Here is a 22,657-nt window from a genome sequence, read left to right as displayed (position 1 = left end):
CGGGGCACCGTAAACGGCTATCCGGTGGTAGCTGAAGTAGTCAGCGCAGCCGTATAGCCGTTTATGCGATGGCCCCGACATACAAAAGCATCGTATGTTGATGCTGCCTTCAACATGCGATGGCCTCTGAGAGGCCATCGCATGTGCAAATTATCGTATGTCATGGCCAACGTAGGTCGGGGGGGGGGGTCACTGTACTGCATAAATTCATGCATGCTGGGAGTTGTAGTTTTGCAACAGCTGGAGGCACCCTGGTTGGGAAACACTGACCTAGCCTATGCTAAGGATTCCTCTTCTTCTTGTCTCCTCCCAGGTGCAGAGTCCAGGTTTGCGAACGCAGGGAAACACCTAGGTGGCTCATGGCGAGAATCGTTGTCCTAGGTGTTCTGTGTGCGCTGACAGGTGTGTTACACAGCACTATAATATGGTACCTGCAGTCATGGTTGCCAAGGCTGTAGTATGATGGGTGTGAAGGTAAGAGTGATACCTGTAGAACCTGTAGACTCTCTTATCTGTATTTCCCTCCAGAATCCCTGAAAGTGTGGACAACAGCACCGGAGGCCTTGGTCCTGGTGGATGGAGATGTTTTACTCCATTGTTATTTCACATTTGTGGAGCCCATCAGAGCAGAGGACGTTGCCGTGAAGTGGACGGTGAGGCGCAGCGATGGAGCTGTAAGACCAGTCTACATGTTTGATGGAGTAAATATTGATTCCCTGCGACTGGAAAGCTCTATTGATCACCACCTCCTGGAGACAGGCAATGCCTCTTTATACCTGGCAAACCTATTGGTGGAGGATGAGGGGGAGTACACCTGCACTGTGCTCATACCTCCAGAGGTTGGGGACACTGTGCTGGACCTGAAACTTGCAGGTGAGTGTGGTTTCCCAGTACCGTATTGCATACCATACCTAGGGTGGTGGTCCCCAAAGTCAGAGTTACTACGCTCAGGTAGGGTCCCTCAGGTGGGAAAGCCCCTAGTCGCCTCTCTTTTACTCTAATTCTATAGTGGTCATATGTGTATATATTTAATAATGTGTTTATTTAAGATAATGTATAGAGTACTTACCTCGTTAGCGTCGCAGAACCTTCAGTCATATGACTATGTTAAATCCTCTATGGTATGTGTCACGATGCCGGCTGGCAGGTAGTGGATCCTCTGTGCCAGAGAGGGATTGGCGTGGACCGTGCTAGTGGACCGGTTCTAAGCCACTACTGGTTTTCACCAGAGCCCGCCGCAAAGCGGGATGGTCTTGCTGCGGCGGTAGTGACCAGGTCGTATCCACTAGCAACGGCTCACCTCTCTGGCTGCTGAAGATAGGCGCGGTACAAGGGAGTAGGCAAAAGCAAGGTCGGACGTAGCAGAAGGTCGGGGCAGGCAGCAAGGATCGTAGTCAGGGGCAACGGCAGAAGGTCTGGAAACACAGGCAAGGAACACACAAGGAACGCTTTCACTGGCACTAAGGCAACAAGATCCGGCAAGGGAGTGCAGGGGAAGTGAGGTGATATAGGGAAGTGCACAGGTGAACACACTAATTGGAACCACTGCGCCAATCAGCGGCGCAGTGGCCCTTTAAATCGCAGAGACCCGGCGCGCGCGCGCCCTAGGGAGCGGGGCCGCGCGCGCCGGGACAGAACAGACGGAGAGCGAGTCAGGTAGGGGAGCCGGGGTGCGCATCGCGAGCGGGCGCTACCCGCATCGCGAATCGCATCCCGGCTGGCAGCGGAATCGCAGCGCCCCGGGTCAGAGGACGTGACCGGAGCGCTGCCGCGGGGAGAGTGAAGCGAGCGCTCCGGGGAGGAGCGGGGACCCGGAGCGCTCGGCGTAACAGTATGTTGGAGGACCTTTGGAGGTCCTTGGGTCACATGTTACCCATAACCCTTGGTAATGGTGATTGACACAAGTGTTGGACCAATTAGCTTTAGTCCAGCCCCTGCCCATATAAGGGAGCTGTAGCCAATTATCACTCTCTTGGGTTGCTGCTCTCGTGGATGCCGGACTAGCAGGACGGATCTGCACAACTTTCAAAGACATGCTAGGCCAGAAAACCTACCGGCCTCAGCTGAACTAAACCGTGAGTTCTAAACTAATCCCTGCTAAAGTTAGCATGACTACTGGACCACAACTAAATCCCCTAAATCAATTGGAACAGCGCATATCATCCTAAAGACTCTAAATTGCTTAAATGGGCACTGTCACCAACTTTATTTTTTGATATGTTGTAGTACTTATGTACTACAACATATCTCTAATATACTTTTATTATTATATATTTTTTTTAATTAAAATTGTTTAATTTACATTTGAAAACCGGCCACTAGGGGTCTCCCTCCTAGTGGCCGGCTGCAGCCTGGCGTGACGTCACGCCTGAAAAAGGACTGATGCGGCCGGGCATCGGTCCTTTTTCATTCAGCCTGCGCTCGCTCCCTGCCTGTCAATCAGACAGGCAGTGAGCGAGCGCATTGGCTCCCCGGCCACTGGCTGGGAGGCCACTCCTCCCGCACATCGCCGCCCCCTCCGCCTCATCGCCGCCGCTGTCCCTGTACGCCCGCTGCCGGACTCTGCAGTAAGTGTAATGGGGGGGGGGGAGGTTGTGATAGAGGAAACAGGGTATGGCGCAGGGGGGGGGGAGGGAGACGGAGGAGACGGGCTAGCACCGCATGTAACTAATAGTTTATCTACACAGGGTGCCTCCAGCTGTTTCAATACTACAACTCCCAGCATGCCCTGACAGCCAATAGATGTCAGGGCAAGCTGGGAGTTGTAGTGATGAAACAGCTGGAGGCACCCTGTGTAGATGAACTAAGGGCGGAAGTCCCCCCCAGCAGGCATCAGTGACGTGGTGCCTGCTGGGGAAGTCTGCCTGGTAGTGAGCACACTGCCAGGCAGACAAAAAGCATTTTTAATATAGTAAAAATAAAAATTAAAAGCAGGGAGGGGGTTAGGGATAGATTGGCAATAGGCAGGTGGGAGCTACCCTTTAAAGTCCCAACCTTTGTCAATCTCCAAGAGAACTTGCATGTATAGAGACTGTTCCGGTTATGAAGCTTGCATAAAATCTTCAGTAAAAGTTACAACTGTTTTCAGCAAACTCTCCGGTTGTGGACATCTAATTATTCTCTACCTCCCTATTGCTCTTGGGAAGGGTGGCGGTAGGACAAGCATTACTGAGGAGCCCTCACCCTGGCGTCACGAATAGCAAGGGTTAACCAAACACCCTTTAGTCACCGCACAAGCAACAGGTACACGAAAGGGTCAGATAACCTGACAGATAACTGGTAAGCAGCAGATTTGTTAATGCTGCTCTGGATTTATTATGTGATGTAACTCAGAATTGGAGATTGTATCTAGCTATGACCATAGACACAAGTATAACCTGTTTTGTGTATTGTGTACAGCACAGCCCACTGTCACCCTGCTCCCGGAGAACCCTCATCTGACCAACGGCGAGATGAAGACCTTTATCTGTAAACTCAGTCATTTCTATCCACAAGATCTTGATATAAAGTGGATCATGAAGAAGGACAAAAGAGAAACAGTGCTGAAGAAGGATATCTGCACCGGCATCCCCTTCCAGGGTCAGAACGGAACCTTCACCACAGACAGTCAGGTCTCTATCGTGTTTACCGAGGAAGATGATGGCAGCACAATCTTGTGTGAGGTTGGACACCAGTCACTGCCAGAGCCACTGAGGAGAGGCACCAGCATTCACCTCACTGGTAAGCGAGACATCACACCTTGGGGCCTGTACAGCAATCGGGGATGGCAGGAATGTGACAGACATAGTAACATAGTAATATAGTTCATAAGGTTGAAAAAAGACCAAAGTACATTAAGTTCAACCCTTCCAGAGAAAGGGGGAAAAAAACTCATACTAGAGGTAAAAATTCCTTCCCGACTCCAAATATGGCATCAGAAGAAATCCCTGGATCAACATTCTGTCCCTATAAATCTAGTATCCATAGCCTGTAATGTTATTACTCTCCAAAAATGCATCCAGGCCCCTTTTGAACTCTTTTATTGTGTTCACCATGACCACCTCCTCTGGCAGAGAGTTCCACAGTCTCACTGCTCTTACAGTAAAGAACCCCTGTCTGTGCTGGTGTAGAAACCTTCTTTCCTCTAGACGTAGAGGATGCCCCGTTGTTATGGATACAGTCCTGGGTATAAATAGATCATGGGAGAGATCTCTGTACTGTCCCCTGATATATTTATACATAGTTATTAGGTCTCCCCTAAGCCTTCTTTTTTCTAAACTAAATAACCCTAATTCTGATATTTCTGGGTACTGTATTCCTCCCATTCCCCGCATTACTCTGGTTGCCCATTTATGAACCCTCTCCAGCTTATCTATATTTTTCTTGTACACTGGTGCCCAGTACTGTACACAGTATTCCATGTGTGGTCTGACTAGTGATTTGTACAGCGGTAGAATTATTTCCTTGTTGTGGGCATCTATGCCTCTTTTAATGCTCCCCGTTATTTAGATTTTATTTGCCTTGGCAGCAGCTGCCCGACACTGGTCACTACAGCTAAATTTACTATTAACTAAAACTCCCAAGTCCTTTTCCACGTCAGTCATCAACGGTGTTTTCCCATTTAATAAATAATCCCAGGGGGTGGATTTTATTTCCCCATGTTCATAACCTTACATTTATCAACCTCATCTGCCACTTCTCAGCCCAAACCTTCAACCTATCCAGATCCATTTGTAAGCGTGCACTGTCCTCTATTGTGTTATCTATTATACACAGTGTACTGTCCTCTACAAAGCTTAGTATCATCTGCAAAAATGAATTCTTTACTATACAATCCCTCAACAAGATTATTAATAAATTAAATAGAATAGGACCCAAAACTGACCCCTGTGGTATCCCACTAGTAACAGTTACCCAATCAGAACAAGTACCATTAATAACCACCCTCTGTTTCCTATCACTGAGCCAGTTACTTACCCACTTACACACATTCTCCCCAGCCCAATCCTTCTCATTTTATGCACCAATCTTTTATGTGGCACCGTATCAAACGCTTTGGAAAAATCAAGATATACGACATCCAGCGATTGCCCCTGGTCCAGTCTGGAGCTCACCTCCTCATAAAAGCTGATCAGGTTAGTTTAACAGGACCAATCCTCATAAAGCCATGCTGATATGGAGTCATACATTTATTTTTATCAAGATATTCCAAAATAGCATCTCTTAGAAACCCTCAAACAATTTTCTGCCACATGATGTTGTGAGGTCTGACTCAATAAACAAGTTCAAGGGGGGCCTGGATGTTTTTCTAGAGAGTAATAAGATTACAGGTTATGGATAATAGATTTATGTGGAAAGAACGTTGATCCAAGGATTTATTCTGATCGCTATATTGGGGAGTTTTTCCTTTGTTGTGGGGCGGTTGGCATCAGCCTCATGTTTTTTTTTGTCTTCCTCTGGATCAACACAGTAGGGTTTTGGGTTGAACTCGATGGACTCTTGTCTTTTTTCGACCTTGCAAACTATGTTACTATGTTAATTTACATACAACGGAGGTTAAACTTACCGGCCTATAATTCTCGAGGTCACTTTTTGACCCCTTTTTAAATATTGCCACCACATTTGCTATGCGCCAGTCCTGGGGAACAGTCCCTGTCACTATAGAGGCCTTGAATATTAGAAATAGGAGTTTGTCTATTACTTTACTTAACTCCCTTAGAACACAGGGGTGAATGTCATCTGGACCTGGTGATTTGTCTATTATGATTTTTGAGCACAGCAGAGAGCACTGTGGTCAGACAGAAAAGAACAACCGAAAAAAAAAAAGAAAACTTCCTCTGTAGTATACAGCAGCTGATAAGTACTTGAATGATTAAGATTTTTAAATAGAAGTAATTTAAAAATCTGTTTAACTTTCTGGCACCAGTTAATTCTACAAAAAAAAGTTTTCACCAGAATATTCTTTGAGGGGTTAAAATATAATGTTAATAATAATAATAATAATTTTACTAATAATAATAATACGTTTATTATTCTGCTCATTGTAAATGTAAAAGAACACCAAAAATACTGATTTTTAATCACATTATAAATCAGAAAGAAAAATATACAGAAAAATAAAAAAGCTGTAGGGGTCAGAAAAGGACAATTTTAGGCATACTGATATTTAACAATAATATAAAAACTATATAAATTGGGTATCGTTTTAATTGTATTGACCTACAGAATAAAGATAATGACCCTGATTTGTAAACCCAACCTTTTTTGTTGGGTTGTGGGCCAGATTCTGGCGCATTGTGCCAGAATGTCCGCCAAATTTAAAAAAAACCTTACCAACTCTCCATTTCACTAAGAAAACCCGAAAAAGAGGTGTGGCTGCTGTGAAAAGGGGGCGTGGTCATCAAAAAGGGGGTATGTCACCAACATTTTTGAAAAATCCCAACATATTTTCTAAAGTTTCCACAGACAATAGCCCTCATTTACTAAGAATGGAGTGTTTATCTTGCAGTTTTCACTCTGATTTACTAATCTGTCGCACGTCAATTTCATTTTGTGTCGCACGGGTTGAAATTTGTGTCGCACGCTAAATTGTGTGAAGGGAATGGCCATGATTGAGTATTTTTGATTTTTTTATTATTGGTTGGGGCTGCCTTGATAAACTTATTTTTGTTTGTAATATACCCTGAAACCTGTTGAATTGTAATTGAAAAAACATTAAAAAAAAAATATTAGATTACAATAAATATAATCCTGATTGTGATGTATTATGTACAAATTTTAATTATAAACTAAAAGGTTAATAAGTTTTGATTGATCCTAGAGTCACCCTATCTACCTGGATGGACTTTAGGACATCACTATTTGTACCCCTCAGTTGATGTTGTCCAGTGACAAAAAGTTCAGAGTTAAAATACTTTTAGTTACTGTTTTCATACACTTTCTGCACACGGTCCACTTTCTGTGCACAATACACCTTTTTGCACATGGTCTACCTTTTGCACACTGTCCACCTCCTTCACACAATACACCTTTTTGCACATGGTCTACCTTTTGCACACTGTCCACCTCCTTCACACAATACACCTTTTGCACATGGTTCACTTTTTGCACACAGTCCAACTTCTGCACACCTCCACCTTTTGCACTGTATAGGTAGAGCTAATCAACTTTATTGGATTATCTCCCAGACTGACTGTCACCTGTATTGTCTTTACTGACCCTTCCCCCTGTGATGTCCTTCCTATAAAAGAAGACACTTGTTCCACAATAAAGAGTTCTGATTTTATACCTGAAGACTGGTGTTGCCTGGTTCTTTGGGTACAAGGATGCAATAATCTCTAGTTCTGCCTGGGGATATTGCCTGTGATACGCTGGGGCTTGTCATCCGGAAGGAGAAGTCACTTTTGGCGGAGTCAGTCCATCACAATAAGTAATAAAAATAGGTAATTAATAGATATAATTAAATACATTTCCAAAAAATGGGTTTAAATAATATAAAAAAGGTTTAAATAATATAAAAAGGTTTTCAACATAAACACTCCATTTTAATTACTTTACCAACTGCTCAAAGGTGTAGGGTTTTGGTTTTAACAAACTCACACGTTTTTATTGTGTATTTTCTCACACTCGGAGTGATTTTTTAGTTTTGTTGGGAACACGCCCCTTTCTTCAAAAACCACACCCCTTTTGTCGGGTTTTGGTACTGGTTCATGTCGGTAAAATCTATCGCATAAAATCTATCGCATAAAGTGTCGCACGTGCTGTGTTACACAATTTTAGTCGCACAACCCGACAAAAAGTCACGGGATTACCGTATTTATCGGGGTATACCACGCACCGGCCTATAACACGCACCCTCATTTTACCAAGGATATTTGGGTAAAAAAAGTTTTTTACCCAAATATCCATGGTAATATGAGGGTGCGTGTGTGCGCGTGTATACCCCGATATACCCCCAGGAAAGGCAGTGGGAGAGAGGCCGTCGCTGCCCGCTTCTCTCCCCCTGCCTTTCCTGGGGTCTAGAGCGCTGCTGTCGGCCCTTCTCACCCCCTGGCTATCGGCACCGCTGCCCGTTCTGTCCCCCTGACTATCGGTGCCGGCGCCGATAGCCAGGGGGAGAGAAGCGGCGCCGACAGCCAGGGGGAGAGAAGGGGCAGCGGCACCCATTGCCGGCGCCGCTGCCCCGTTGCCTCCCCCCATCCCCGGTGGCATAATTACCTGAGTCGGGTCCGCGCTGCTGCAGGCCTCCGGCGTGCGTCCCCGGCGTCGTTGCTATGCACGACGCGGCGCACTGACGTCATGCGCCACGCCGCTCAGCGCATAGCAACGACGCCGGGGACGCACGCCGGAGGCCTGCAGCAGCGCGGACCTGACTCAGGTAATTATGCCACCGGGGATGGGGGGAGGCAACGGGGCAGCGGCGCCGGCAATGGGTGCCGCTGCCCCTTCTCTCCCCCTGGCTGTCGGCGCCGCTTCTCTCCCCCTGGCTATCGGCGCCGGCAATGGGGCACTGGCACCGATAGTAGGGGGGACAGAACGGGCAGTGGCGCCGATAGCCAGGGGGTGAGAAGGGCCGACAGCAGCGCTCTAGACCCCAGGAAAGGCAGGGGGAGAGAAGTGAGCAGCGACGGCCTCTCTCCCCCTGCCTTTCCTGGGGGTGTATCGGCGTATAACACGCACACAGACTTTAGGCTAAAAATTTTAGCCTAAAAAGTGCGTGTTATACGCCGATAAATACGGTACTTTAGTAAATGAGGGCTAATGTGGTGGATTTGAGCTGAGGAAAATCCCACAGATCAGAGCAGTCATAAGAAAGCAAAATTTAGGGAAAAGTGCAAAATGTAGGGAAACCTAAGTAAATACCGTGGAAAAATATCTGTTGAGAGAAAAAACCCACAAAAGAAAACTACACTTCACTCTTAATAAATCAGGGCCAATGTGTCATTTTTTTATAGTAAAGTGTACTGCATAAAGACCAAAAGTTGCTAAATTAAGATTTTCTTATAATTTCATCCCAGAAATATATATTTTTTTGTTTTGCCGTGCATTTTATGGTAAAATGAAAAGTGTCATTACAAAGTACAATTGTTCAAAAAACAAATTGTACAAAAAACCCTTATAAAAAGCACTCATATGGGTCCGTGGACGGAAAAATAAAAAATTGGCTGTGTCCTCTAGGCCAAAATGGGCTGTGTCCTTAGGGGGTTAAACAGGGCTTCTCCTGTTATTTTTGTTATACATCTAACACAGTAGTGCACCCATATTCCTGTATTGTATTCTCCTTAAAGGGGTATTCCAGGAAAAAAACTTTTTTATATATATCAACTGGCTCCAGAAAGTTAAACAGATTTGTAAATTACTTCTATTTAAAAATCTTAAAGTAATTTCAGTACTTATGAGCTTCTGAAGTGAAGGTTGTTCTTTTCTGTCTAAATCCTCTCTGATGACACCTGTCTCGGGAAACGCCCAGTTTAGAAGATGTTTGCTATGGGGATTTGCTTCTAAACTGGGCGTTTCCCGAGACAGGTTTCATCAGAGGGGATTTAGACAGAAAAGGACAACCTTAACTTCAGAAGCTCATAAGTACTGAAAGGATTAAGATTTTTTAATAGAAGTAATTTACAAATCTGTTTAACTTTCTGGAGCCAGTTGATATATGAAAAAAAGTTTTTTCCTGGAATACCCCTTTAACCCCTTCCCGACCTATGACATACCTGTACGTCATGGATGGCAAGGTGTTCCCGACCCATGACATACAGGTACGTCATGAACATCTTTGCCGCTACTCGCGGCATCCCGCAGCGCCCGGTAAGATGGTGGCTATCACTGATAGCCAGCCACCTTACCATGCGACCACGGGGGGTTTCATCCCCCACCCCCCCCCCCCCCCAGCGATCGCTGCTATCAGCTGGTCAAATCTGACTAGCTGATAGCAGCGTTTCGCTATGAAAATACTTAGCAGCTCGGTGTGTGAGTCCGGATCACGGGGATCGGGACACACACCGCTCTGCTAAGTGTCCCTGACCCGTCCCCCGGCGTCACTTACCCGGCCATGCGGTGTCCCGAGCGGTCCCGGCGCGAGCGGCGTCCTCCAGAAGGTCCCGGCGGTGCTGCGTCCCGGCGGTGAGTTTCCGGCAGCAGTGCGGCATCTTCATTGGCAGCAGTGAGATCGCCGTAAAGCGATCTCACTGCTGCCTCTGGGAGTTTCAAAACTGCAACTCCCAGCATGCCCAGACAGCCTTTGGCTTTCTGGGCATGCTGCAACATCTGGAGGTCCACAGTTTTGGAGACCACTGTATAATGGTCTCCAATCTGTGCTCTTCCAGATGTTGGAAAACTACAACTCCCAGCATGCTCAGTCTGTCCAGGCATGCTGCGAGTTGTAGTTCTCTAACATCTGGAAGAGCACAGATTGGAGACCATTATACAGTGGTCTCCAAACTGTGGACCTCCAGATGTTGCAAAACTACAACTCCCAGCATGCCCAGACTGCCCAAGCATGCTGGAAGTTGTAGTTCGGCAACATCTGATCCTTCAGATATTGCCGAACTACAACTTCCAGCATGCCTGGGCAGTCTGGGCATGCTGGGAGTTGTAGTTTTGCAACAACTGGAGGCACACTAGTTGGGAAACATTGTCCGTTTCCTACCTCAGTGCCTCCAGCTGTTGCAATTGTTGCAAAACTATAACTCCCAGCATGCACTGACAGACCATGCATGCTGGGAGTTGTAGTTTTGCAACAGCTGGAGGCACACTGGTTTGGAAACACTAAGTTTGGTTGCAAAACACTTGAAAGTTTATTACTTAACTTAGTGTTTCCAAACCAGTGTTCCTCCAGCTGTTGCAAAACTACAACTCCCAGCATGCACGGACAGCCAAAGGGCATGTTGGAGTTTGCAACAGCTGGATGTTTGCCCCCTCCCAATGTGAATGTACAGGGTACACTCACATGGGCGGAGGTTTACAGCGAGTGCTGCAAGTTTGAGATGGCGCAAATTTTGCGCTGCAGCTCAAACTCCCAGCAGCAAACTTGCTGTGAACCTCTGCCCATGTCACTGTGCCCTAAAAACACTACACTACACTAACACTAACCTAAAATAAAAAAAACACTACATATACACATACCCCTACACAGCCCCCCCTCCCCAAAAAAATGAAAAACGTCTGGTACGCTACTGTTTCCAAAACGGAGCCTCCAGCTGTTGCAAAATAATAACTCCCAGTATTGCTGGACAGCCATTGACTGTCCAGGCATGCTGGGAGTTTTGCAACAGCTGGAGGCACCCTGTTTGGGAATCATTGGCGTAGAATACCCCTATGTCCACCCCTATGCAAATCCCTAATTCAGGCCTCAAATGCGCATGGCACTCTCTCACTTTGGAGCCCTGTCGTATTTCAGGGCAACAGTTTTGGGACACATATGGGGTATTGCCGTACTCGGGAGAAATTGCCTTACAAATTTTGGGGGGCTTTTTCTTCTTTAACCCCTTATGAAAAGGTGAAGTTGGGGTCTACACCAGCATGTTAGTGTAAAAAAATAAATTTTTTACACTGACATGCTGGTGTTGCCCTATACTTTTCATTTTCACAAGAGGTAAAAGGGGAAAAAAGACCCTCTTAATTTGTAATGCAATTTCTCCCGAGTACGGAGATACCCCATATGTGGGCGCAAAGTGCTCTGGGGGCGCACAACAAGGTCCAGAAGGGAGAGTGCACCATGTACATTTGAGGCGATTTGCACAGGGGTGGCTGATTGTTACAGCAGTTCTGACAAACGCAAAACAATAAATATCCATATTTGACCCCATTTTGGAAACTACACCCCTCACGGAATGTAATAAGGGGTGCAGTGAGAATTTACACCCCACTGGTGTATGACAGATTTTTGGAACAGTGGTCTGTGAAAATGAAAAATAAAATTTTTCATTTGCACAGTCCACTGTTTCAAATATCTGTCAAACGCCAGTGGGGTTTAAATGTTCACTGCACCCCTTATTAAATTCCATGAGGGGCATAGTTTCCAAAATGGGGTCACATGTGGGGGGGTCCACTGTTCTGGCACCATAGGGGCTTCCTAAATGGGACATGCCCCCCAAAAACCCTTTCAGAAAAACTCACTCTCCAAAATCCCACTGTCGCTCCTTCCCTTCTGAGCCCTCTACTGCGCCCGCCGAACACTTTACATACGCATATGAGGTATTTCCTTACTCGAGAGAAATTGGGTTACAAATTTTAGGGTGATTTCTCTCCTTTTACCCCTTGTAAAAATTCAAAAATTGGGTCTACAAGAACATGCGAGTGTAAAAAATGAAGATTTAGAATTTTCTCCTTCACTTTGCTGCTATTCCTGTGAAACACCTAAAGGGTTAAAACACTTACTGAATGTCATTTTGAATACTTTGGGGGGTGCAGTTTTTATAATGGGGTCATTTATGGGGTATTTCTAATATGAAGACCCTTAAAATCCACTTCCAACCTTAACTGGGCCATGAAAAATTACGATTTTGAAAATCTTGAGAAAAATTGGAAAATTGCTGCGGAACTTTGAAGACCTCTGATATCTTCCAAAAGTAAAAATTTGTAAATTTTTTTGATGCAAACATAAAGTAGACATATTGTATATGTGAATCAATATATAATTTATTTGGAATATCCATTTTCCTTTCAAGCAGAGACTTTCAAAGTTAGAAAAATGCTACATTTTCAAAATTTTCATGAAATTTTTTGATTTTTTACCAAGAAAGGATGCAAATATCAGTGAAATTTTACCAATAACATAAAGTAGAATATGTCACGAAAAAACTATCTCGGAATCAGAATGATAAGTAAAAGTATTCCAGAGTTATTAATGTTTAAAGTGACAGTGGTCAGATTTTCAAAAAATGCCCAGGTCCTGAAGGTGAAAATGGGCTGGGTCATGAAGGGGTTAAGCATAACAAAAATAAAGGCCTTTATATTCGGGCATAAAATATTATGTAAATCCTGCTGGTCCATGCACTAACTCTTCCCTGTCTTTACAGGCTTTCTACCTGCCATCCAATAATATAGTCATTAAATGTGTTACCCACACAGGTCAAAGTGTCCCATTTTAGGCTGCAGACCTCAGGATTCCTTACAGCATCAACCTACAGATTGGATTACACTTTCTTTCTTTTATAAAGCCCATTAACCAGCTGTCTTCAGCACCTGTGCTGACTTGGGTCCCACTGAAAACTTGGACTGGCCATACACATTAAAAAACACAGTGCACAATCAGATGGAGGATACATAAGACATCTGTGGTACAAACCTACTAAAAGGGAGGTGACAAGTGTATGAAGCAACATTGTAATAATATGTAAAAAGATCAAGGTCAAATATCACCAGTGATAAACAATCCATACAAATATGGCATATGGACAGGGCTCTGCACTGATGAAAAGTAACATTGTTTTTTTCTCTTTGGCAGTGGCAGAGGTTCCCAGCCGTACAGTGCTGGTCGTCAGTATACTGATGGTCGCCATAATGCTCATCTTAATGTCTGGCCTTTTATACTCAAAATTCCTGGCATCAGGTAACAATCCTTCACTCATCTGGGTGGTCAGCTCCAGAAAATTGAGCTTTCTGAAAAATGACAACTACAATCTAAAATTCTAAATGGTCACTATGAGCAATTGTTATAAGGCGGCATCTAGTCTTACATGTTTTCAGACAATACAACTAAGTGGGGAAACTATAGGACAGGTGACTACAATCATTGTTCTCTGTTATCAGGCATTTTAGGCTAGGGAGAGTCTGAATCAGGGTGGCCCTACAATGGGTCACGGTGGGTCCACTGGACCCAGGCGCCACCTTCACAGGGGTGGCAAATTGCCACCCCGAGACAGTGGCGGACATAACTCCCAACTGTCCTGGATCTAGCGGCACATTCCCGCTTTTGCCCCCCCCCCCCATGAAAGTCCTGCATTTAACTATATATGCCTCTTAATGAGGCACCTACAGTTAATTGTGGAGCTTGTGGGAAGTTTGACAGGGAGAAGAGCCATTGGCTCCCTACCCTGTCAATCACTCTTGTGTTTGCTGGCTGCATTTTGCCAAACTCTTCTCTGCGCTCTGGCACAGAAGTGACATCATCAGATGCCAGAGCGCAGAGGAAGCCAGAAAAGAGGCCACACTGATGGAGCCACAGGAGCTGACGGAGAAGAAAACCAGCAGGGGGAAGGTATGTTGGAGGAAGGGGGCCATTACTGCTGGTGGCTTCAATGGGGGAACTACTGCCTACTATGGACTACTGCTGGCTTCTATAGGGGAACTGCTGCCTAATATGGAGGAACTGCTGCTTATATGGGGGAGCTGCTGACTTCTATGGAGGAATTGCTGGCTTCTATGGGGCAACTGCTGCCTACTATGGGGGGGGGGGGATGCTACCTACTATGGGAGAACTGCTGGATTCTATGGGGAAACTGCTCCCAACTATAGGGGACTTCTGCTGCGCCTACGTAATGAGGGGGACATCAGCTGCCATCTGCTGCCTACCTAATGTAGGGAAACTGCTGCCTACCTAATGTGGGGGAACTGCTTCTTACCTAATGTGGGGGGACTTATGCTACCTACCTAATGTAGGGGGACTTATGATGTCTACGTAATTTGGGGTGACATATGCTGCCTACCTAATGTGAGGGAACTGCTGTCTACCTAAAAATGTGTGTTGCATTGCTGTGGAGCTCTTTAATATTCAGTGTAATTTTATGCACCAGTAAAAAAAAAGGACTTACTGAAAATAGAACAGTTTCAGAGACTGCTAATTTTGCTATTTTGCATGTGTGCTTGTGATAACCAAATTATTTGGGGGGGGGGGGGGGGATGTAGCATGTTATTTGTCCTCTTGATATGCAATTTCATTAATTTCACTCTTGGGCCCAGGCAGCACAATGTTTTGGGCCGGACCTGGTCTGAATGTAGTGGTTTTCAGCGAGTAACCTCCCTACCCCCATTTACATCATGTATGAATAATATCAGCTGAATCTCTTATAATACTTTAACACTTTTATGATATTCAGAGATATTTACATCATTTGACTGATCTCAACCACTTCTCAGCTGATATCAGCACAGACATTTATATCTTATTATTCTGAGTATAATAAGTCACAGATCCATTTTCTTTCAGTGCCTCCTCGGGTCTCAGCACTTATTCTACCGGAGCTGAATCTGGTGGGTGAGAAGATGGTTGCCATATGTAACATCAATGGCTTCAGACCTAAAACAGTGGCCATTTGCTGGTACATTGAAAAGACTGAGCATGGGACAGGAAGCGGACAGTACAGAGATGACCATCTGCTGAAGGCCACTGACATCACCAGCCAGGCTCAGCATCCAGTCAGCAGACATGACAGTCTGTTCAACGCCACCTCGCAGCTGTCGTATGTCCCCTCTGTCCAGGATGATGGGGCCAGACTGGTGTGTGAGGTGCGGCACAAGGCCCTGGGTACTGTAGCCAGGCGGGAGAGCCACATGCATGTAGCAGGTAAATCTGTTCATATTTCTAAATCAGTTTCTCAATTGTGGTAAGGGTGTGTGATGAGGGCAGATGTTGTACCCTAGGGGAAGATGGCATTAACCCCTTGTATTCATGATGCCAGGGCGTGGTTTATCCTCGATACCACTTGAAGGTATACCGCTAGACCCTGGGCCAGGCACGGAGGGGCAATAATGACTCCGATGCCAATGTACGCCTAACGGTAGCTTTACTGAGGGTAGACAGATGGTAAAGTCTATACAGTTCAGCCAGGGCCCAGTGAAGTGACCAGTGACTCAGAGACCTTAAGGGCTTGCTGGGACTTTTAGTAGGACTGGACAATGTAAGGCAGGCCACACTGACTTGACAGTTGCTGACAGGGACTGACTTGACTTGACTGAAGACTGACAAAGCTATGACTGTAGCTTACTTGCATTTGATGATGGCTGCAGGACTTGACTTTGAGGCCTCCAACACTCTGGACACACACACTAGGCACGACTGACCACAGCAAAGACTTTTCTCCAAAGAGAGCGAGCTAGCTCCACCCAGGGCTTATATGGGGGAGACTAGCAGGGAGCCCATTGGTCACTCTTGGGGTCACCTGGTCACTAATACCTCCTGGGTAACAATCACATGACATATCACATGGTACAACTCTTAAAGCAACAAGACATTTTATAATACATTACAATGCAGAACATATGTACAGGGGGGAACAAGTACAAGGGAGCCCTGGGGACACTGAATGGAGGCTGCTGACAGGGCAGTAAAGGTACAGGGTAACATCACCCGTACTGGGCCCCCACATGCTGTTCTCAAGATCTCTGCTTCCTGGCAATGTATGGAAACATTCGTTGTCTACATTTAGAAACTGAAAACCTGTCCTGACTTAGAGACCTATTAGACTGGCCCATTTCATTGATCGGCACTCATTTAGTGAGCCTCTATACAGCTCAATTATTGTGCATGCCGGGCCCCCATTAACAACTGCTGAATTGTTTGTGAGGGCCCTTTGTCGTCAGCACATCCCCCCCTTACGCAGGGCAATGTAAGAATGAGGATTCAAATGCCTGCATAAAAGATGTGGTCAGCAGATATAGAATTTTCATTGGTGGACCCTCTTACACAGGCTGATTATCAGGAACAAGCGTTCCTACGAATGCTCATTTATATGATAATCAGCCCATGTAAGAGGGATTTTTGTCTGTTTGTATGTTACAACTAGGGCTGCAATGATTAATCAAATTTATCAATAAAAATCGATGACGGGATTCGTTATCAAAGAATCCTGTCATCAATTAATCGCGCTCCGATTCGTTGTTAAGCAAAAAACGAGTGACATTTGTAACAAATTTTATGGGTCAGCGCTGCACTTCTGCGGGCAGCATTGTGCTCCGTCTGCTTCCAGCACAGGAATATGAATTTACAGTGCTGTGATATCATATTCCCTGCCGGGAGCTCTGATTGGTCAATCATGCTGACCAATTAGAGCTCCCAGCAGGGAATATGAAATCACCGCACATATGAAATCCCGCTGGGAGCCATCCGGCCGGGGGTTGGAATGCAGTGTCGGCAATTAGGGCATAATGTGATCTAAGATAAGGTCCTTTTCCTTACTTTGCTGATCCTGCATGATTGTCATACAGGGATCCAAGCTGGGGGCTGGTTAGGGAGGAGGCATGCCGCTGCGAAAGTCGGGCGGCCCCTCGGACTGTTCACCAGCATTACAAGACAGCATGAATATAACTTCACAAACCACTGGCAAAGTAAGGAAAAGGACCTTCTCTTAGATCGCATTATGCCCTAAATGATTGTGCCCACACCTCCATACCTTGTACAGAGGGGACAGTTTCGCCTTGAATGCTAAGTCAGTGTTTCCCAAACAGGGTGCCTCCAGCTGTTGCAAAACTACAACTCCCAGCATGCTGGGAGTTGCAGTTTTGCAAAAGCTGGAGTCACCTTGGTTGGGAAACACTGTGGCAAGTAATAATAGGGGTGCGAGAGAAACATAAAAAACCTTGTTCTCTTGTTTTTATATGCCTACTGTACATATGTTTTTCCCTGATTCACTGATCAATTAAATTATGTGCAATTAATCTTTTGTTGCAGCCCTTGATACCACTATGTTCAGTCTAGACTGCTCTGTGCCATTTCTTTACACTGATACATTATTAGTGTTGAGCGGCATAGGCCATATTCGAATTTGCGATATTTCGCGAATATATGGGCGAATATTCCTCATATATTCGCTAAAGTCGCATATTCCTAATATTCTTGTTTATTTTCGCATATGCATTAATTAGCATATGCAGATTTTCACATATGCGAAAATTCGTACGCCAGTCTCACACAGTAGTATTAGAGCCTTCTTTAGACCACACAAGCTGGAAGCAGAGAGGGATGATCACTGTGATGTGTACTGTGGGAAAAAAAAAAAAAAAGAATATTCGTAATTCCGAATATATAGTGCTATATTCGCGAATATTCACGAATTTGCGAATATGCAATATTCGCTAATAAAATTTGCATTGCAAATATTCGCGAGCAACACTATACATTATAGCAAGCCCTCAGCTGACCTTCACACACTTGAGAAGCTTGTTACAATATATCAGTCTATGTGATCTTCCATTAGTTACAACTTTGACTCCAGGTTGACACTTCGACTGATACATTGTAAGAAACCCTCAAATATGAGCAACTAAAACAAAGGAAAGCGCTCCATAGTGTGATACCGTAGGTACATATGGAAGATGAACACAAAAGAAAGGTGCTCACCCTCGGTGGTTGTACTGAACCAAGTACAACAATGGAAAGGCCTCTCCTGGGATAAACATCAAACGTACAAACACCTCCAAGAAACTCAGGATCAAGCAGGGTGCATGGAACTCAGCTGAGGCAGAAAAGGTATATTACCCACAATGCAACGTGTTTCGCGCAAGACCGCTTCATCAGGCATATCACCATGCCTGATGAAGCCGTCTTCCGCGAAACGTGTTGCATTGTGGGTAATAAACCTTTTCTGCCTCACCTGAGTTCCATGCACCCTGCTTGATCCTGAGTTTCTTGGAGGTGTTTGTACATCAAATATGAGCAGTCAGAGGTCAGGATGGGTTTTCAGTGTTTATGGCCAACATTTATCATTGTCTTTACACTGTTTTTTGTGTCTAGAAAAGGCGCAAAAAAAGGCGCAAACAGAGTTTATTTTCGCCTTTTGGTTTACACATTTTTGCTGATTTTTAGTTGCGATCCACTGATTTTGGCAATACACATGATATGGAGGGTTTTATGAACTGCGCCTTTTTGTGAAAAGGCGCAAAAAGGGCGCAAAGCCACTGAAAAGTCTCTAAAACTACACCAGCCCAGACTTAGCTTAGCTTTTTGGTGTATGTGAAGAGAGAAATTTCAGAAAATGTGACCTGCACAAAATGTATCAAATGCTCTGTGACTATTTAATAAATTTGGTGCTCCTACACATTACCAGTACACAAAAAAAGGTGTAGAAAAATGCTTTACTTACACCTACAATGATAAATGTCAGCCTATATATATATATATATATATATATATATATATATATATATATATATATATATTTTATCACTATTTTTACCCTAGTACGGCCTAAGAAAAGTTACGTAACTAGCTGGCCTCAGGATCCCCAGTGTGGAGACACATTGACACTGAGCTGCATTGTGGAACGATTCTATCCAAAGCCCATAGTGGTGACATGGCTGAGGAATGGCCAAGTGCAGAGTGGTGTCACACAGTTCGGGCCATTTCCCTGTGAAAGTGAGTATTACAGTGTCTGGAGCCAGATCGAGCTGACCCTGAAGGAAGAGGAGGATGGGGCGATGTACACCTGTCAGATCAGTCACTGCAGTCTGCGCAGCGTGGAGGAACTGTCCTACGAAGTCAACGCGCAAGGTATTATAATAATCCAGTAAGATTCCTGTAATCTCATATCAATGAGAGCGAGGCCACGTTATTAAATGGTTAGAGGACAGTCTATATCAGCGTTTCCCAACCATTTTCACCCCGGGACATACCTTGGAACAAATATTTACGGCAGGACACCCTACCAAAACTTTTTTTTTTATGAAAGACAAAAAATGTCTAAAAAGAAGCAATGCACTATACATTTAACAGCAGAATAGTGGCTGCAGCTCTGGCAGTGATTGTAGTACAGTTATGATGTAACCCAGGTCCAGTGCAGATGATATACAGCGGGTGAAATAAGTATTGAACACATCACCATTTTCTCACTAAATATATTTCCAAGGTTGCTATTGACAACAAATTTTAACCAGATGTTGGTAACAACACAATTAATCCATACATACAAAGAAACCAAACCAAATAAGCTCAGAAATAATGTATAATAATGTGAAACAACACAGGAAAAAAGTAATAAACGCATGAGGAAAAGGAGGTGCAAAAAGGCATGGAAAGCCAAGACAACAGCTGACATCTATCAGTAATTAAAAAGCAACCCAGCCCCTTGTCAGTGCAAATTAATATCAGGTGGTTAAGTCCCAACTGATGGCTACAAAAAGGTCTCATTGCCAAGACGCATCTCATGATGGGTAAAAGCAAATAGCTGTCTCAAGACCTCCACAACCTAACTGAAGTGAAATGTAATGATGGCGATGGTTCCAGGTACAGGTGCTCCTTCCCAGATTTCTGACAGAGGAAAAGAATAATCAGAAGAGTTGTCCAAGAGCCAAGGTTGACTTGTGGAGAGTTTCAAAAAGATCTGGAATTAGCAGGTACTGTATGCACGCTCACCACACAAGACTCCATTGCTGAATAGAAAGCATACTGACGCTGGTATAAAGCTTGCTGAACAACATCTGGAAACACCAGTGAAATACTGGAAGAATATATTGCGGTTAGATTAGCGCAGAATGGAACGGTTTGGATGTCAAAATACGCACAATGTTTGGAGGAGACATGGCACTGCACATCACCCTAAAACACCTTACAACAGTAAAGATGGGAGTTGGAGATGGGAACATCATGGTGTGAGGCGGCTTTTCAGCAAATAGTACCAGCAAACTTCACATAATAAAGGAAGAATGAACGGGTAAATTGACAGACATTCTTGACAAAAATCTGCTGCCATCTACCAGGATGATAAAGAAGATAATATGAGGGCGAACATTTCAGGAAGACAATGATCACAAACACAAAGCCAAGGAAACTCTCCAATGGTTTCAAGATTTAAAGACTGTTTGTATGGAAGAATGGGCCCAAATCACACCAGAGCAATGCATGTGACCAGTTTCTCCATACAGGAGGCGTCTTGAAGCTGTCAAAGTATTGAATAAATATCAGTAAGCGTGTTCAATATTTTTTCCCTGTGTCATTACACATAACTTAATTTCTGAGATTATTTGTTTTGGTTTCTTGCTGTTATATGACTCACAGATGGCATCTTCTCGTTCACTTTTCCTTTTCTTCAGCATTTGCCCCTGACCGTCATGATTTAGTCTGGCCACATCGCTGCAGAACATGCCAATCATCTTAGGCTCTGATTTTTTCCAGCACCCTCTTGCCCTTTCTCCCACCTATAGGAACACAATCAGTAGTAATTCCATAATTTATTGTCACACACAGTAAAATGTGTAAGTGGGTGGATAGGTCATTTGGGGAGAAGTAAGTAGATCTCCCCCACATAGAGTAGATAGGTTGCTCCAGTAGGTAATTTTTTTACCATTAGGTGCCCTCTGTGCCACCCACGGTAGGTTGTTTCCCCAATATGCTGGTGTCCCCTGTAGGTGGTTTACCTAGTATGTCGTTTGTCTCAGTTGGTGGTTTGCCCCCAGTAGATAGCCTGCCTCCTGTAACCAGGACTTCACTGGATTGTTGAACTCTTTGGATTACTGGATGCCAGATCAAAAGTATGTTACTGTAATAATTGTTTTCTGTCCTTCATTAATGATTCTCATTGTGTTTGCCTTCTGCAGGAACACCCCCCGAGGTGCAATTTATCATCGCTGACCCCGCAAACCCAGTCATTGGACAAGAAATCCTTCTCAGCTGCAGGATAAGTAACTTCTTTCCCAAGGATATTACAGTGGACTGGTCCAAAGATGGCTTCAGGTTGGATGCAGGGATTTGCCGTTCTCTGTGTGTCACCAACACCAATGGCATCCATTCTATGTGGAGCTTCCTTAGGTTTATGCCAGCAGCTGAGGATGATGGGAGTGTCTTCACATGTTCAGTGCAGCATGTCGCTCTGAGGAATCGAGAGGAACGAACTTACACCCTAAGCCTTGACACAGATGACTGCTTTACATAGAGATGCCATTGGTTTTATACTTGTGATAAGAATAATGGGGGAGATGCTAAGTTGCCCATAGCAACCACTCAGATTGCTTGAAAGAAGAAGAAAATGAAAGAAGTGATCTGATTGGTTGCTATGGGCAACTCAGCAACTTTTCCTCTGGACAGATTTTGATAAATCTCCCCCTATATCCTTATTGATAGAGAGTACGATGATCCCTGCTCACTAGCGGCATGCTGCCCAGACAGCAAGTATATGACTATGAGACAGAAAAAGACTCAAACTCTACACACACAGAGTAACTCCAGCTTTACACATCTGACACAGAGTAACTCCAGCGGTTAAGTGGTTATCCAGGTAACCCCTTGGGGACGAAGCCCATTTAGACCTTAAGGACGAGGCCAATTTTTGTTTTTGCACTTTCATTTTTTTCCTCCTCCCCTTCTAAAAATCATAACACTTTAAATTTTCAACCTACAGACCCATATAAGGGCTTGTTTTTTGCATCACCAATTGTACTTAGTACTGACATTACTTATGTTATAACATAATCTGTGGCGAAACAAAAAAAAAAGCGTATTTGTAGGATGAAATTAAAAATAAAATACAATTTTGTAACTTTTGGGGGCTTCCGTTTCTACGCAGTGCACTTTTCGCAAAAAATTACAGCTTTTCTTTATTCTGTAGGTCCATACGGTTACAAGGATACCCAATTTTATTTTACTTTAAAAAAATTGTAACTACAAGCACCAAAATTTGTATGTTTAAAATTGTCATCTTCTGACCCCTAGAACTTTTTTATTTTTCCACATACGGGACTATATGAGGGCAAATTTTTTGCAACGTGGTCTGTAGTTTTTATCGGTACATTATATTTTCATATTTCGGAC

At 44.4% G+C, this 22,657-nt stretch overlaps 1 gene segment (V, D, J or C); it reads left to right on the top strand.

The window, feature by feature from the left end:
- The first annotated feature begins 344 nt into the window (after nucleotides 1-344).
- On the top strand, nucleotides 345-22,210 carry LOC130296829 (Ig heavy chain C region, secreted form-like). The segment is given in 7 exon segments: nucleotides 345-402; nucleotides 529-873; nucleotides 3,400-3,720; nucleotides 13,427-13,531; nucleotides 15,128-15,484; nucleotides 19,097-19,405; nucleotides 21,448-22,210. Coding segments are annotated over 7 exon segments (1,815 nt in total).
- Nucleotides 22,211-22,657: the final 447 nt, after the last annotated feature.

The sequence above is a fragment of the Hyla sarda genome, chromosome 12 (genome assembly GCF_029499605.1).
Source record: "Hyla sarda isolate aHylSar1 chromosome 12, aHylSar1.hap1, whole genome shotgun sequence".
Classification (NCBI taxonomy): Eukaryota; Metazoa; Chordata; class Amphibia; order Anura; family Hylidae; genus Hyla; species Hyla sarda.
Note: the sequence above shows the minus strand (reverse complement) of the source record. Positions and strands in the feature narration are given on the sequence as shown.